The 17,813-nt window shown below is 43.1% G+C and overlaps 1 protein-coding gene across 1 annotated transcript in view; it reads left to right on the top strand.

Annotated features, from left to right (window-relative positions):
• Window positions 1-2,454: 2,454 nt before the first annotated feature.
• Window positions 2,455-17,813, top strand: part of notch1b (notch receptor 1b) — a 41,409-nt gene continuing 26,050 nt past the window's right edge. Inside the window, exons 1-4 of the mRNA XM_070903673.1 lie at window positions 2,455-2,512; window positions 3,279-3,360; window positions 15,522-15,781; window positions 16,140-16,478. Of these exons, the coding sequence (XP_070759774.1) occupies window positions 2,455-2,512; window positions 3,279-3,360; window positions 15,522-15,781; window positions 16,140-16,478 (739 nt within the window). The remainder of the gene's footprint in view (window positions 2,513-3,278; window positions 3,361-15,521; window positions 15,782-16,139; window positions 16,479-17,813) is intronic.

Here is a 17,813-nt window from a genome sequence, read left to right as displayed (position 1 = left end):
TGCGATGTGAACAGACTGATTCATGTAGGTTACACATCATCTTTTCATTGTGATCTCCACCTCCTTGTTTAACATTTTCTCTCCATCGTTGCCTCTTCCAGCTCTCCTACTCTCTGTCTGCCCTCAGGGTTTAAACGTCTGTTTCATGTTTTTTTTTCTTGCTCTCTGGCAGTTGTTTCACCTGTAACGTCCTGGCAGAGTCTCTCCATGTGTGACTCTGTGGTTTTAAAAAAGAAATGAGGGCCTGACGGTGTTGAAAGAGACAGTTACCTCCTTCGTACAGTTAACAATCCTGAATGACTGCATCAAAAAAGTTATCAGTTGTCAGTTATCCTACAGGAATGTAAAAGTCAGTACCAGTCAGTGCTGCAGTGGTCTGACATCTATTTACTATCTACTGTAACGCTCTAAATACACTCCCCTCAAGAAGTTTTCATGTTTTATTGTTTTACAACATTGAATCAAAGTAGATTTAATGTGGCTTTTTTTGACACTGATGAACAGAAAATTACACTTTAAAGTGAAAAAAGTGATCTAAATTGATAAAATAAAGTGTGTAAAATAATCATTCACCCCCTTTAATAGCACACATGTGCCATCACCTGTGTGTGTTCAAGGGGTTTCAGTTGATACATTGATAAATACACCTGTATTGTGTCTGGAAGGTCCAACTTTTAGTGGGTCAGTATTGTGCCAAAACCGACACCATGAAGACAAAGGAGCACTGGATTGTGGCTCCAGGCAAGGACGATAAACTCAGTTGTTCACAAAACAATCACCATTAAATGTCAAGTCACTTGCTTGTTCTCGAGCTTTCAACTATATCACATGTTCAGTTGTTGTGTAACTGTAAACTTTCCAGTATTCTGAGCACTCATTTGCATTTGTGCCAGCAAATATTACGTTTAAGAGTCATTTAAAATCTCCAAAAGATCCTCTTTGTTATTCCCAGGTAAAAGGGAAATTAAACTCTATCTAAACCCTCAACTACTGACCCCAGTTAGAAAATGTAAAGATATATAAACACAGGTGTTATCAGTCTATCTTGTCTACCTGTGTGAAGCTGCTTCTGCTGAGTCTGCAGGCTGGCTGAGTGAAAACCTACGTGAGTCTCTGTCAGCATTTATTTATCAGTATGGAAGATCCTAACTGCAAACAGGTCGCTTCCCAGGCTTCGCCAGGTTGTGACTGATGTGGGCTTTTAAGGACCAAAACCTACACGTACGTTTCGGAATTCAAGCTGCATCAGATTTGACTCTTTTCATGCAAAGATCTTCTAACAAGAATACAGTTTCCCCCGAATGTTATTCTTGAAAACCCTCTCAAACATCAATTAGACAACTGTTATTGTGTGTTTTACCGTGTTTCACAGAGAAAAAAAGTACGGAGCATCTATCATTCAGTAAAAAAATAGTTCATATGTAGGCTATCTCGCCAGTGCATAAAGTCAGATTAGCATAAAACACAACCAAAGTCAAAAGCAAACTGTTTTATTTAATGTGTAAATAATGTGTTTATTTCAAGAATGGAGAATGAACGTCTGTACTCAAACGACTTATTGTTGTGTACGGTCTTAGCTTAAAAAAGCTAACACTAAAAGCTAACTTTTAAAGCCATTACATGATAAGGTGTGGTGGAATGTCACTCAGTACATTTAAGTACCATTTTGACAGACTTGTACGTGAGTATTTCCATGTTATGTTACTTTATACTTCTACTCCACTACATTCAGAGGGAAATATTATACTTTTTACTCCACTACATTTATTTGCCATTTACAGTTACTAGTTACTTTTTACATAAAAAAATATGATATTTGATGCAGTACAATAGTACTTTAGTTAATGTACCCAGCAGTATACAAAGTATTCCAACTGGCTCCACATTGACGAACTACAACATTAAAATACTCTTTAATACGCATTAATTAGAGATTAAAAAAAACCCCTTTTAACTTGGAATTTTAGGCTATGTTATTACTACTGCTATTACTTCTTTGATGATTAGTGTGTGGTGGCACAGACTAATTGCTGGACTAATGATTCAGACTTGTTGATTAACCAATTACTGCGTAAAAAAAACAAACTCCGAAACTTTTGCACTATCTCTTCATGAAGTTGTACTGCTTTTCTGCTTTTGGCTGTCTGGAGTCCAACTGAGTGACTGTTCAAGTGTGTGTGTGTGTGTGTGTGTGTGTAACGCCCCCTCAGTGCGGAGCAGCGGATGGAGAAGTGAGTCCCCTCAAGTCATTTCCAACCCGGGATCTGAGGTGACAACATCGCATGCTCGGAGTTCTCTACTTTCTCTGAGTGGATCTTAACTCGAGGATGAACTGAAAGTCGTTTGTGTGCGCGTGTGTGTGTGTGTGTTTTTTATCTGACGGAGAGGAAGACACAATATCGGATCTATGAAAAAACCCACGTGGATTTGTACAACCATTTTAAACCAGAAGGAATGCATATTTTCTTTGTGAAACTAACTTTCTTGTTGTCGCTGATAGCACTAACACGAGGTGAGTGGCGGGGGATCCTCTCAGAGTACTCTTCTGTACTCAGTAATACAAGAAAATGTTGTTTGATGCGTATTTGCTCTTAAAAGCTCCGAGTAGAGTCTGATTTTAACTTGTTGCATTCACCGGTTTGTAAACTGCTGCGTTGAAACTGAAGTGTAGCAACTTTTCCCTGCAGGTTTCCAAAGTTTACTGTTAATTTACATCCATCAAGTTAATTTATATGATTCCATGCACCTGCTGGCATTATGCTGAACATGTCTTTTCACCAGCTCACTGCTCCGCTGTCCTGCAAACTGGACCTATTCATTTTTTTTAAACTTTGCTCAGGCAGCTGTTGCTCACTTATCCCGCTAAACACTCAACTTTTTCTCACTAGTATGTAAACGCATGCCTTTGCAGTTTGGACTCAGAGCACTGTTTGTTTTATATATATATATATATTATTGCAAAGCTGTGTTACTCCACAAATGGCACTTTTTTGGGGGGGGGGCAGCTGCAGAGAGGAGCATGCAACTGCCAAACCAGTGTCAAGTCCCTGTTCACCACAAAAACTGCACTTTGAGGTGGCAAGAGTCACACCTAGACTTTACATTTATGGAGTATTACCTGTGCTATTTATTATCCTCCTGAGGAAAACAAATATTTGCTGCATCACCCGGATTGATCGTTATATTGTAATAACAGCCAGACAGAAATAAACTGCTGGTTCCAGACTTGCTTCATAGTTTTAGCAAAGTGCAGGTGTATTAACAGTTTCTATTCGCAGGTCTAAGATGCTCCATGCCCACGGAGTTGTGTTTGAACCAGGGAAGGTGTGAAGGAACTCCAGATGGCAACGGAGAGTGCAAGTAAGTTTTAACACCTGCGGTTTCTCTATTTAACCTATAAATGGTGACAAGAAATGTGCGATTGTGGAATTTGAGATGACTCAGATTTTCGGTTGACATGTGAGGTTTATGCAGGCGAGGGCTCACGCCAGTGTTGCTATTTCTGGGAGGCAAATGGTCAGAGAGCTGAGACAGAAATGAGTGGACATTGATGAGGACAGGGGTCACTATGGGAGAGAGTGTTTGTGTGTGTGTGTGTGTGTGTGTTGCTGCCACCACACTGTCCCCTCTGCAGCCAAACTCTCGCAGCCCTAAATCTTGCTTTTCTTTTCTTTCACGGAGCGACAGCTGGGGTTGCCAGAAGCTCGGCGACCATTGTTCTCTGCTGCGATTAATTCTGTGTGACTAATCTGGGTGAGGCTTCCCAGAGAGACCCTCAGACCCTGTCCTTCTACACCCCCCCACCTCTCCTGGGATTTTGTCCCCTCCTCAATGGCCCTCAGTGCTCTCTCTCTCTCTCTCTCTCTCTCTCTCTCTCTCTCTCTCTCTCTCTCATTCCCCTGGACAGATGGCATAGGGTAGATGTTTTTCAACTTGATGAAAAATGGAGACACGGTCTGCATTTTTGGCCTCTGAGTTTTGTATTTGGAGATTATTTTCAGTCCACATGTAAACCAATAAGCTTCAGCTCTGCCCAGAACTCTTTTTTCTTCACAACAATAGCCTACTTTGCTCTTGGCTCTATTTCCATCCTGGCATGAGCAGCGGCAGCCAGTGTCATCTTACTGTCGCAGAGCTCGGTGACCGGGCGAACGATTGGGCCGACCGGGTCACAGCTTCAAGGCTGCAAGGCCCAGGCAGCCATCTTGGCCCCCAGCCACATCTTAATTTGGTCTGGTTGTATTATTCACCCCTCAATCACACACTCAACCCCCCCAGCTCTCCCCAACCTTCCCCAACCTTCCCCACCTCCTCATTGGGCCACAAAGCCATCATTGTGCCCCGGCACTGTCCTCCTCCTCAGACTTCTCCAATTAAACATGGAGATGGACATCCGCGCAGTTTTGAAAAGGTTTGAGCGGGCACACAAGGCTCAGTTTGTGTGTGTGTGTGTGTGTGTGTGTGTGTGTGTGTGTGTGTGTGTGTGTGTGTTAGCCGCCACTGTGCCACCAGAGGGCTGGAAACTCTTGAGGAAAAAGTTTTCAGGCAGAAACTTGAATCTGAAACGATGAATCGATTAGTGGATCAACAGAAAAATGACCGCCCACTTTTTTGATGATGGATTAATCATTTAGGTAAATTTTTTTAAAGCAAAAGTTCTAGCTTTGCTGCAGAGTTTGGATTTTTAGTTGAACTAAAAAAAGACATCTGAAGACGTAACTTTGGGTTCTGGGAAGTTGTGATGGGTATTTTATAGACTTGGCGATTAATTGATAAGTCACAAAAAATAAGCAGCAGATTAATAGAAAATAGATCTAAAAGTTATTTTTTCAGTGATTTCAAAAGTGTTTAATTGTTCCTTATGTATTTTGCCCTGCTGGAGTTACTGTACTGTACTTTATTAACACCCCCTCCCCTTTCTTCGTGCACAAACCCAAAACTGACATACCCGAAATAAAACAGTTTTTGATCCCTTTTGATTACAGTTGCGAACCTGATCTCTTCTGACAGGCAACCCTCTGGAGTTCACTCTCCAAAAGTCAGAACTAGTCACAGTGACACGTTTTTTTACAAAATGTTGTTGCAGTGATATTAGCTTCTTAAACGATTCACCCAGAAAGAATCATGAGGTTTTCTGCTTCAGACTTTGTATAGTTTGTTAGTTTTCTCAGTAAGGATTCTGGCTGCCTGGCTGCTGATGGGTTCATTATGTGTAGAAAGTTATTGTTAACAAAGTCTCTTCATAGAAGACATTATACTACCGTTTTCGCTGGCTGAATACCAGGTTTTGCTAACGTCACTCCTCTTGCATGAACTTCCTGCTAGCATGATTCAAGACCGATGACTTCCACAGCAAGTGCATTGACGCAGCACAGCTGGCAACATCAGGACAGGAACATTAAGAAATAATAGCCACCAGGTGGATCCTGTTTAAAGCTTAGTGTGAGGTGTTTCTTGTTGCAGTAACTCATCAATGAAAGGTGTTAAAGGTCTGACAGTGTCGAGTGTATCTTTTGACTAATGCAGGAAAGGGTTCATTGATATATTAAACAACATTTTAGTGTTTTGTAATGAAAGCATGCAGAGCTTTACATTGTTCTTGACAGAATTACGATTTGGTTTCACCTCAATCAAAAAGCCGTCGCTCTTGAACTCAAGTGTTGCGTCGCGGTCAAGTGAGTCAAGTGGCATCCGACGCTTCGGATTTATATAGTCTGACAGAGATGCCTCCTTGACATGCCATACCATAAATACCATCTCCTCCTCATATCTGGCCCGCCTGGCTCAGCGAGATCCTGACTGGAGTTTATCTCCAAAGAGCTTCGAGGAGGCCTCTCATTTACTGTAGAGGTTTGGCAGCAGGAGAGAGCAGTGACAGAGCCGAGCTGATCCAGACCAGGAAAAATAACTCCCAGATTCCAGTGGCACAATGGCCAGAATGAAAGCAGCTCACAGCAGAGCTCCTCTCTCTGTGCCCGGAGAGATGAGAGATGGGGGAGGATGCTGCAGAGAGATCACATACCTTCATCATCAGTTAGTCAGTGTGATGAAAAAATACAACAGATTTCTGACAGGCTGTTGATTGCAGGCAGTCAGATGATGGGGAGTTTTTAGGATTTAGGAGTCTGTATGGGGGCCAGACTGGAAGGATTCAAGCATACCACAGAAATACCTCTAGTTTGTCGATAGATAGAAATAATTTGGTCGTTGTCCTGATGGATACAAAGACCTGTGCCGCTTGCACTTTAGGTAATCAGTCAGTTAGGTTGTACAGTATGTTTGTTGGGGCTAGGCCTTTTATAGGCTCCATTACACACCCCATAATACTATACAAGATGTTTTTTTTTACACAGGAACTAGTAAGCATTAGCAAACAAGACTGAGAAACTGACCCTGTATTCATTGCTAACATTTGATGCTTCACAGCTTTCAATATTTTCAAAAGTAGTAGTTTCAAAACATTTTGTCCGATATTAAAAATGTATTGAGGTTCGATTCTCATCGCCACAGTCATTATTGTTCTAAAATACCTGCGCTCACAAACTTTCCTTCGCCTCGGACTCTTTCCGTGAGTGCTTATTTTGTATTTTTGTGATTTTGTTGTGATGTGTTGAAATGTTTGAACGTGCGTAAAATTTAGTTTTAGATTTCAGTGTGGATGGCAAACTTTTAAGATCTAGAAATATGAGAGCTTTAATCAGATTTTTCTGTGCATGAGATAACAGAGTCTTTAATTACTTGCTGGTATGTGCAGCGACTGCTACAGTATACATCCACTTCAATGAAAGTGAGCCCTTGTCTCTCTGGTGTTGGGGATTCCTTAATGGCACCTCTGTTTGCTCCGGTCAGACGAGTCTATCTTACCCCCCCCCACACACACACACCTCCATTCAGAGTCAGGAAACAGCCTCGGAGTGGCCCGAGGGAAGAAAAGGTGCCGTATCTGATCATATCATCGCACAACGAGAAACACACAGCGCAAGGCTTTTATATGGCCGCGGCCGCCGGTGTTGGGTTCCCGTGGCAAGAGTCCGGCTGGTGAGAGGGCTGATCGTCAGAGAGTTCTGGCTGAATGAAGTGACTTGGTGGTGGGGAACCTCAGCGCCGAGGATTAGTGATATTTGAGCCTCCCTGGTTGGCATATGCCAAGACAAATCACATAAACTTTGATCACAGGATGAGGAGACTGACAGTCAGCATGTGTGTGTGTGAGAGACAAAGACACTGGACATACTCCAAACCACACTTCCTCATTTTTTTTTTTCTTTTCAGCCAGACCACCTGTCTGTGGGTTATAGTATAACAACTAAGAGGGACGTGCACTCACCCACACAGCAGCATGCTCCATAATACCCATGATTACTTGTGGTTTTGCTCATTCAGCTCCACACAGGAACAGATCGACTTTGTCTGCCAGGTGTGCTTTTAGCTTTCAGTCGCTCTCACTGCCTGATAAACACTCACTCACGGGATATTTAGGAGAATGCAGTGTGACGCCTTTATAGTGAAACAGAGCAGTTTGTTCAGTTAAGCAGCAATGCAGATCGTAAGGCTGATACCAATCACGGTGTCTGTTAAAACAGGGGTAAAAAAAAAAAAATGAAGGTTTCCTCAAGGCTTATAAGCTACAACACTTATCCAGAGTAAGCCAGGATTGTCTGGGAGGGTCGAATGCTCCATTCAAGAGGGACAATGAACTATACTGTGAAAACTGAGTGCTAGAATTGATATTCAACATATTATTTTAGACATATTTATCTAGTATTGTCTTTGATTACACTAAAGCAGAGGTTTTCAAACTGGGAGGCAAAGATACTGAGTGAGGTGAAGAATCATACTCCTTCTCGGAGTCATAACTCAGTCAAACAGACGTGATACACATCATTTTTAGATTAGATAGTGAAGTGATATCATCATCTCTGTCATAAATCCGCTTAGCAATGATAGTAGAAAAAGATGCTCCTTATAACTCCAGAACTTGCCTGAGAATCATCACCTTTTTAAGTTTCTTTCAGTGTTAAAGTAATCCAGTGATAGTTGTCTGTACATCCATGGGAACATTTCAAAAAGCACCCGATAGTAGCTGATTCGGCATACAATGTAAACAAATAAACAACAAATATAGGCTATAGGGCTACCCCCTAAAAACATCTTTGGTTGAGCGAACAGACACTGGCTTGTGAGGCATGTTTACCAGTTAATGTTTAACAGCCAACAGTTCAGTTTTGGAGTTTGGCTAACTCACAAAATACATGTATACACAGCAAATAAAATCTAAAAATGAAAAGCCTGCTAACAGCCAGACTCCTGGTCTTGATTTACAGGGGAGAATTGGGAGCAGGGAGGATGCAGTGATGGGACATTTTGGCATGCTCTGGCTCAAACCTTGAAGTTGCCGTGTACAGTAACAACCTTAGTGTCCGGTTGCACTGTCAGCTACAACTTCAGACACCAGAAAAGCCTTTAAGTGGTTCCCAGCCTCGTAAAGTAGGCAGTGGCAGAAGTCATTAGAGCTGCTATGACTCTCAAGACACACACACACACACACACACACACACACACACACATACTGAGTGTTTGGTCCCTGGGGGAGCTGGCTCTTTCCCATGGGCTGTGTCCATAATGCTGCCAAATAAACAGGGTCTCTAATGAAGGCTGCCAGATGTGGGCTGGCCAGGTCAGCTCTCCTGTACGATTAGAGAGGAAGGAAAAGAAGGTTGGATGTAAGGAGAGGGAACGAGGGGCAGCGTTTCCCCTGTAATTTCTGTAGCCAGCGGGGATTTGGTGGTAACTTTGGTTTCAGTTCCACAACAAACAACAACCCAGTGTTCTGTGCCAGCTTTGGTTTTAGCGAAAGAGCTATTTTTGTTTCTGTCGACTTGATTTGTGTTATTGAAGCTGAATTTAAGTGCGCATTTTAGTGTTGATTTTCTCTACCAGCAGTGGCAGAGTTGTCACTGTGGTTAGCCACTATGTGCTGCTGGGAAAACACAAGAGAGGGCAAAAAAAGAGAGGGAAGTGTGGTGGAGAGGAGAGGAGAGGAGAGAGGCCCCCCTTGGGCAGTGCTTTTAAAACAGATCAGACAAGACTAAAGGGGACTTAGCCCAGAACCAAACAGCCAGGAAATGAGAACTGGTGGTGGGGAGACAGAACGGGTGAGGGGAGGGGAGCCAGAGGTACAAACATGTTCCACTAACACAGTTTGACTCCTGGCTGAAAGCTCTTCATCACTGAAGGAGATACCTGAGAAAGAGATTAAAGAAAAACTACTTTAAAGAACAGTCTTAAAGCATAACTCTGGTTTATTACAACTTTTTTGATCTCCTGTCTGAGATCTGGGAGAGAAAGCAAAGCATGATTATTTTCTCCATGAATCTATTAATCGTTTGGTCTATAAAATATCTGAAAATACTGAACAATGCCCATCACAATTTCCTAAAACTCAAGGTGACGGCTTTAAATAGTTTTAAAGAAGAAGAAGATATTCAATTTACAATGATATAAGATGCAAAAGAAAAGTAATTTTATAAAAATAAAACAGCTGATCAAAATTGATGCAGATTCATCTTCTGTCGATCAACTTATCATTTATTTGTTTCAGCTGTAATTTCTAGTTCATCTTTGACCTGCCACACTTACCGTAACAACTGTTGGCTTGCCCTCAACTTGTCTGGTCGTCTGATCGTTTGTGTTTGTTCCCAGACGTCAGCAATTACTTTGGCAAGTACAGTGTTATCATAAACGATAGAGATGATGTCCAAGTCTAAGAAAATATGATCCAAGTTGTAGTAAACCAGATGTTTCCTTTAACTAACAGCCCAAACACAAGTTATCTTCTGTTATATTATGATATCAAAACATGGATAAACAAAAAAAAATCCTAAAATAATCTTAATTATGCCATTTACAGAAGTGGAACCAGACACTGATTCTCTCTCCCACAGAGCTTTACACGGCACAATAATCAAATAAACGCACAACCTAATTCACTAAGCTTCTTAAAACGGGTACAGATTGATGCCCTTACAGCTGCCAAAATCTGTGTACTCATTCTAGGTTTTTATTTGTACACAGTGCACATGTGTAGCCTACATATTACGTTCAAAGCCTCTGTCCCCATCTGTGTGCGACCTCAGAAAGATGGCAGATGGCAGATTGGCCCGACACTGAGGAAAGCCCCTTTAGAGTGACGCCCGGCCAAGGGTCAGGTGTCACCACAACATCTGCTGCAGGCTCGAGCCGCCGCCCGGGCCCTGTTATGCATCCCATCGGTGTCGCAGACCTGTTGCCACGGGCTACTGCGGCAGCCATAGAAGAAGAGACGGCCCAGAAGTGAGCGCAGAGGAGAACAATGAGGGCTACTGGGGCAGGGATGACAGAAAAGATAATAACAGTATCGGCCTTACCACAGAGATAATTCCACTGCTGTCCTGCAGTTATACGATACCGCCCAAACACCTGATATTTGCTCAGCTTCTGATTTGTGCTCCTCTTTTCATGTCTTCTTTATTTACCTTTCCAGCGGCCCAGTTTACCTGCTGCTGTTGAGATTATCCCGCTCTCCAGGCCAGCAGATCTCTCTTGTTGAAGCAGCTGCTTTGCTGTGTTTGTTTTGAACACAGCCACTCCATAAAAGAGTCGTTGAATATCTTTTGTTTTACCCCCCTATTTTATACGTTTGTGTTCTCATTGGGGCAGTTAAGCTCGAAGCCTGTAAAAGCTGTTTTCTGCTGAGCGTGTATTTGACGTGCCCCTGCCAAGTTAAAGAGCAAACTGTTACCATTCTTTGCCTAGCGTGTGCTACAGTTGACTTACTGCTAGCACCTCAGCCAGAGTGTGTTTGGATAGTGCGTCCACGTGCTCCGAGGTAAGGCCGCAGAGGCTCTATCTGTTTGTCTTTTAGGCCTTGGTGTGAGACGCCGGGCTGTTTTGCGAGGGCAGATGCCAGGTTTCAAAGCTGGTGTGAGTTTTTTTTCAAGGAACCATAAAGTGAGGCTGCCAGCGAGCCTCGGGTTAAGAATCAGGACAGGAGACTCTTTAGAGTAAACACCAAAATTCCTTCTGAACCGGCAGCCACTTTCTGTCTTTCTCCCCTGCAAAACCCAACCAAACCAGTTCCAACTTCCTTTCTCTCAGACTCCTTTGTTTGTCCTGCTGCTTGTGTGTGTTTTGGATTTTAAGCTTCTCTAGTGCCTTACGCTTGGCCTCAAACATCGCAGACCGCTGAAAAGTTGCAGAGCAGCCTGGAAGAAAGCTTTGGGGGAGTGAGCAGGAGTCAGTTGAGACTTATAAATCCTAATGTGGTGTCTTACACATGAAAAGAAATGGGGGTGTTGGAGAAGAGGAGGAGAGGGGGTTGGAGGGGATGAAGGTGCACAGAGGGAGCGAGAGGATGCCAGCAACCATACGGCTTTGAACAGAGGAAGTGAAACCAATAATGAGAAAAAGAGGGGAAAATTCAGGGATGAGCCATATATGATGAACGAAGATTCAGAGACATTTTTTTGGGGAGACAGAGAAGGAGAGAGAGGAGGGGAAGGAGAGGAAAGAGGAGGTGTAACAGCTGAATGCGCCCCGGCCTGTGGTCAACTCTGAATGGGGAGGAAAAACAATGGGCCCACTCATCCTTCGCTCTCTCTCCCTCTCTTTTCTCCTCCTCTCTCGCTCTTCTCTGCTAAGTATTGAGGGGGGGGGGGGGGGGCATTCAGATACCAACACTGTAAAAAATGTCCTTTAAAATAGTGCTGAATCTAAAGTAAAAGATCTGATAAGGTTTTCAACACCAATGAGCTTCATTCTTGAAATATATTCACACTTTTGATGATTTTTATTAGTTTTTTAATGGATTTTATATATTTATATATAGATAGATCCTCCTTTCTCTCCTGAGCAACCCTCGACAAACAAATTCTTAAGCTAATAAGCTTATTTTTTGTAGTGCGTGGCCCCTGTCTGTGTCTAGGCTTGAGGACAGTAGTAGGATGGGGTGCCATGGAGAGGAAGGAGGCAGAGTGGTGGGATAGGGGATGTAGGAGGTGTGGGGGAGGAGGGGGTGAATGGCCGGGGCAGCAGCTGCTGTCTCCTCATTAACATGCGCACCTGCTCCCTGCGGCCTTTTTCCAGCGAGCTCGTGTGGCGCCTCACGACCTCAGCACCCGCCACCACTGGGACTTAACTAGACTGGCCTTCTAGCAGCCAGATCTGCGGCTGACCCCCCTCCCTGCAACACACACACACACACACATACACACAGGACTGGACATTGATGCTTAGAAAATTATGTGGAAGAATTTCCAGCCACACCACGAAGTTTTAATGTAAAGATACTTCTGTGTTATCAGATTAAATCAGAGCAACAGAGAGGACATCTGATGCACTTTGTAACCATGTTTGCAGAAGCACTATTTGACTATTTCACGTTAGATGTCGTTGTAGATTAATCCTATTTGGCCAAGTGAAATTCTGGTGTTGTTTGCACCGATGGGAAGTGTTGATTAAATCCTACTATTAAAATAATGTTTACTTACAGCAGCAAGTTTTCCATTATTTTCTATTGGGGTTTCCTTCACAAATCATCACAGATCAGCTGGATTGGTCAACATGCTTTATGCAATTTATTAAAGTCATGTTACAGGATTTCTGACTTTTTCTCTCATTCTGCTGATTTCAATACTTCAGCTCAGGGTATATATCTATACTGAGTACTGATCTGATGCCATTGCCTTCTTTCTCACAAATCTGTGTTAAAGCTGTCTCACTGTGTGGAAGTCATAAGGATGACAAAGACAATATTGCAAAGTTGCCAATAGTACAGTTTCACTATCACAGCGATTACAGTAATAAGACAAAAAGTATCGCATTTTAAAATAGACATCTCGTTGAATCAGGATTATACGCAAAGACAATATGTGACAGTTTTGAGGGATATAAAAACTGGATTCTTTTTGGCCGCTAATCAAAACTTTTTACAATGTTTCATCCGACTAAAAGGCCTTAGTTTCGTTTTCCTTTCAAAGAGCACCTCCTGTATCTATATTAATATATTACGTCTGACACCACTGCTTGTTTGACCTTAATGATCCCCGGCTAAATGACACTCAGCCAAGGTAGCAAACCTCCGCTCTCTGCGCGGTGACATGCCACCAATCACTACTACTGTTTATGCAGCGGGCAGCCTAGCATGTGATGTTTTCTTTTCCTTACCACAGTCCTAAGGCTGCTTAATCCCCTGAGAGGGAGACCCTGTCTAAACACACGCCTGTCCCTACAGAGGGGCCACGGCTCGGTCCCCATTTATACACACACACACACACACTGGACCCCCTGGGAATGTTTGGGGACATGGTCCTGCCAGCCCCTCAGGGCTAACAGACTTGCTGGCTCTGGTCAGGTATTTGAGAGGTTTTAATGTTGTGGGAAGGCCGCTTTGATGTCGGCAGGATGTTTTATGCACAATATTGTTTCTGTGTGAGAGTAAAACACAACAATATTCAATGAGAACTGTTGCTTGTTAAGTTTATGCTGAAAAAAAACAACAAAAGGCAAGAATAAAACAAAAGATCTCCACTCTGTACTGATAGAAAAAAACAACAAAGCCCTAGAAATGTGCATTTCTAGACATTCCCCGTGTAATTTTCCTCTGCGCAGGAATTCACTTCTCAGAAATCTTTCATGTCTCTTGACAGAGTTTGCTCCACACAGTGTCTTCCGTTTCATCCCCTTCCCATCCGTTGTCTGATGCCGGAGCAAATCCTCTCTGGGGAGGGACAAATAACGAGCATCGAGGTGGTGGCACGGTGCTTTGAAGTTCCCATAATGTTGGCTTACAGCTCAAACACTGTGGCATAGATGCTGCCTTGTCCTCAGGATGAATGAGTGCTGACAAAAGGGTCAAAGCGGGCACATTTCAGCCCTGAGAGCTGCTGAAGGGTGCCATGATGGCTGCCTTTCTTGTGTCTCAACTTTTGGAAAGGACGGATTAGGAACAAGAATTCCAAATACTGCAGATTTTTTTTTTGTTCTCGTCTCCGGTGCTATTGAGTAGATGCTTTGTTTTTGTAATGACCAAGCCCCCCCCTGGCCACCCAGCGCTGTTGACAACAGTATTGAAACTCTGAAGGTGATGAATATGGGAATGTGGCGGCAGGGAAGGACTAATGTAGCAGGTCTGATGTGGCTTGTTTTGGTGTCAAATAAGGGCTGGGTGTTGGACCTCAGTACTTTCTGGTATAGAATAGAAAAATTGAAGACAATTGTTGGCAGTAACATTTCAGCTTTAGTCTCAAAGTTGCACAGTTTCACGTACAGCTTTGTGTGTGGATATGCATGCAATTGTGAACCTACGAGTTCCTGTGTGTAATCTTCATTCGTAATCTTCCTGTGTGAGAATGTGTAAAAGACTGCACACTGTGTAGGTATGAGTGTGTGTGTGTGTGTGTGTGTGTGTGGCCCCTTTGTTGAGCCGTGCGTATCCTCGGGGGACACCCTTCAACTCCTCTCATTGTAATTGTAAATGTGTGAATGTGTCCCTGTGATCTGCAGCAGCTCTCTCTCTCTGTCTCTGTCTCTGGGAACGTGTTCGCTGGGGTCCGAGCAGCGTTTATGACTCAGACACAACCTGTGAGAAACATCACAGGAGTTTGTCCCCCCTCCCTCCTCCCTCTGTTTTACAGCCTGAAACACATTGTTCACAGGGGGCGACGGTAGAAAGACGAATGTCCCGTTTAAAGCATAGTTTCTCATGGCCATGTTGCTGCGTTGTAAAAGCAGCAGGACGGGACCATCTTTTGAGAGAAATGGATAGTTAGTCTTATTGCTAAAGACTGTTACCCAAGCTGCTGATTTATAAGCACAGTAGCGCACAAAGGGATGACCCTCGCTGATCCGAAATGTTGTCTTATCCTTGTGAACTGCTGAGCTGGAAAAAGACGGGATGGATGAAAATAGTGTTTGGGAATTCCCTTTGACAAATTCCACTCTTTGTAATGCTAATTTTAAGTGAAGAAAATAAATAAAGAATTGGCATTTATTAGTCCAATATATCTTGCAGATAGAAGGTGTTTATTGGATCATTAGTAAATTGTTCCTATTCATGATATAATGGTTTTGTTTGATAATTAATTACATAACGGGGTAGTTAGATCTTCAGAGAATTTTTATATTTTACCTACCTACTCAGAGCAAGGCGGGACAATAAATTGAGTTAATCAAATTACCGACAATGTGATTCTCTGTCTGATCTAAAAATACTCCTTTTAACCAGTCATACTTTAATTAATCCAGACAAACCTATACAAAGTAAGCCAGCATGAGAAAGTAAATATCAATTACTGTGTTTTATGTTAAGTAGCTGCAAATTTTAAGATGTACACACCCTACAGTATGGAAGGTTTGAATGTTTTCTGTTTGTGTGCTGTGTAAACAGATCTTTAATGCAGTCTGAGTTCTTTTTTTAATAGTGAATAAGCTACTTCATAAAATAGGCAAGCATGTTGCTGAACTCTCTACCTGTGTTTTCTCAGGTGCCGGGACGGATATGTAGGAAGCAGGTGCCAGTTTCGTGACCCGTGCACCACCTCGCCATGCATGAACGGTGGCACGTGTCGCGCCGTGTCCAGGGGGAACACGGTGGACTTCACCTGCACCTGCAGGCTGGGCTTCACCGACCGCCGCTGCCTGACGCCCATCAACGTCTGTCTCAGCTCGCCGTGTCGCAACGGGGCCACCTGCCAACTTGAGAGCCTCCAGACGTACAAGTGCCACTGCCCACCTGGATGGTCAGGTAACACACGGCATTATTATGACAGTAGAGCAGAAGTTTCTAACTTGCGCGTTGTGCATAAGACATATCTGAGGGGTCGCAAGATGATAAGCCAGATAGGAAAATAGAAAAAATATGTAAAACCTTAGAGACCTGCTTCTAGTCTTTGCTTTTTCTTGTGAATTACTAGATAATTTTACCTGTTTTCACCATTTTTTGTGATCATTGTCTCAGATGAGATTATTAACCCTGCCAAAAAAGTAGAGACGTTTGTGTCAGATGATAAAAGTAAAAGTTTTTAATCAGAAGAAACCTCTGACCCTGAGAAAAAAGACTGGCACTGCCCATACTAGAGCATCACTTTGTCTGTACCCCTCAGGTAAACTGTGCCAACAAGCCGACCCCTGTGCCTCAAACCCGTGTGCCAACGGCGGCCAGTGCTCCGCCATTGAGTCCCACTACATCTGTACCTGCACGCCCTTCTTCTCCGGAAAAACCTGCAAACAGGACGTCAACGAGTGTGATGTGAACCCGTCGCCCTGCAAGAACGGCGGGGCGTGCGTCAATGACGTCGGCGGCTACCGATGCCAGTGCCCGCAGGAGTACACGGGCAAGCACTGCGAGAGCCGCTACCTGCCCTGCAACCCATCGCCCTGCCATAATGGAGGCACCTGCATCCAGAAGGGAGAGACCAGCTACGAATGCTCCTGTGTGCCAGGTAGAAACATCACACTGAATTCATGACTAGGGAGCTACATTAGAGGAGGTTTATAAGACTGGTTGACTCATGATTTCCTCCAATCAAGAATTTGATAACAAAATGAGAGGGGGGGGGGCTACAGTCAGCAACAGTCATTAACCACTAGTCCTACAAGTAGTCACTACGTCACAAAGCCTCGAAGATGGGCTGATTCATTTTGCTGTGCCACTCTCAGGTGTTTCCAGGCCTTTACATAGTTTATTGTTATGAAGTCTTTATTTTCAAAAGGTGAAATATTGATCAAATCGGTCATATCTGTAATTTGTGACATGAGTCATGTGATCCTCTTGAAATAAAGTCACGTTATTCATTTCTAAATGCAGTGTGTTTAAATGTCAACCGACCTTTAAATTCAACCTGCAAGTTGCTGTTTAAGCGATGATGTCATTTAAGGCTGGGCTGTTCCTGCTTATGTTGTGTCCTGTGTGTGTGTGTGTGTTTCTGCTTTGGTGTTTACAGTGTGTGAACAAGGCAGAGCAGGAAGGCATCTGGGCTTATCATAAGGAAATGGTCAAAGGACAACATCCTTTTCACATAGCGGAGTGAAGCAAAGCTTGCTGGGACCATAGCCTATAGTCCTACCCTACTACCTGTGCCTGTCTGTCACCACTGAGTCCAGAGACTCATGTAATGAATTTGTGTGGCAACTTTCCATCCCAACTCTGCTAGCTAGCAAAAATGGATGTAAACAATGCAGGTTTCAAAAATTCCAAGAAAATGCATTTGAGGCCTAACATGTTTGTTATGTAGAAGAAATCTCCACAGGATACTTTGTTTGTTTAGTACTTGTGATGTTGATGAACAAGAAAGCTTTCTTACTGTTTCATAATTATATAAATGTTCCAGTTTCATGAGTGGCAACATCATAAAGATACGGACAGAAAACATTTCTTTATGAATCCACTTTAACTAAATCAGGGCATCTGCTTTGACTTGCTTCTCCTGTAGACAAAGCATTCAATGTCATGCTTCTATCAAACATTAAATGCCTCCACTCTACCAGAAAACCCTAAAACAAAGAGAGAAAGAAAGGCTTTTATTTTGGGATGTAACTGCAACATCCCCAAGTCAAGTCCAGGTGTGGGGCCCTTGTTGCAGGTCACCTCCCTCTACATCATCATACTGTCTTATAAAACAACAACAGATTCATTCATTTAAAAAAGAAAAATGCCATCTTAGGTGTGAAGTAGCAATGCATGAAGCACTGATTCGCATTTTATTTTGCGGAAATATCTGAAATTCACAGAATTCAGAAGTAAACAGTTGTTTAGCAAACACCCTAAAGTTTTTCAT

Source organism: Enoplosus armatus, chromosome 4 (assembly GCF_043641665.1).
Source record: "Enoplosus armatus isolate fEnoArm2 chromosome 4, fEnoArm2.hap1, whole genome shotgun sequence".
NCBI lineage: Eukaryota > Metazoa > Chordata > Actinopteri > Centrarchiformes > Enoplosidae > Enoplosus > Enoplosus armatus.
The sequence above is the reverse complement of the archived record's forward strand: the minus strand, read 5'-3'. Positions and strand labels throughout refer to the sequence as shown.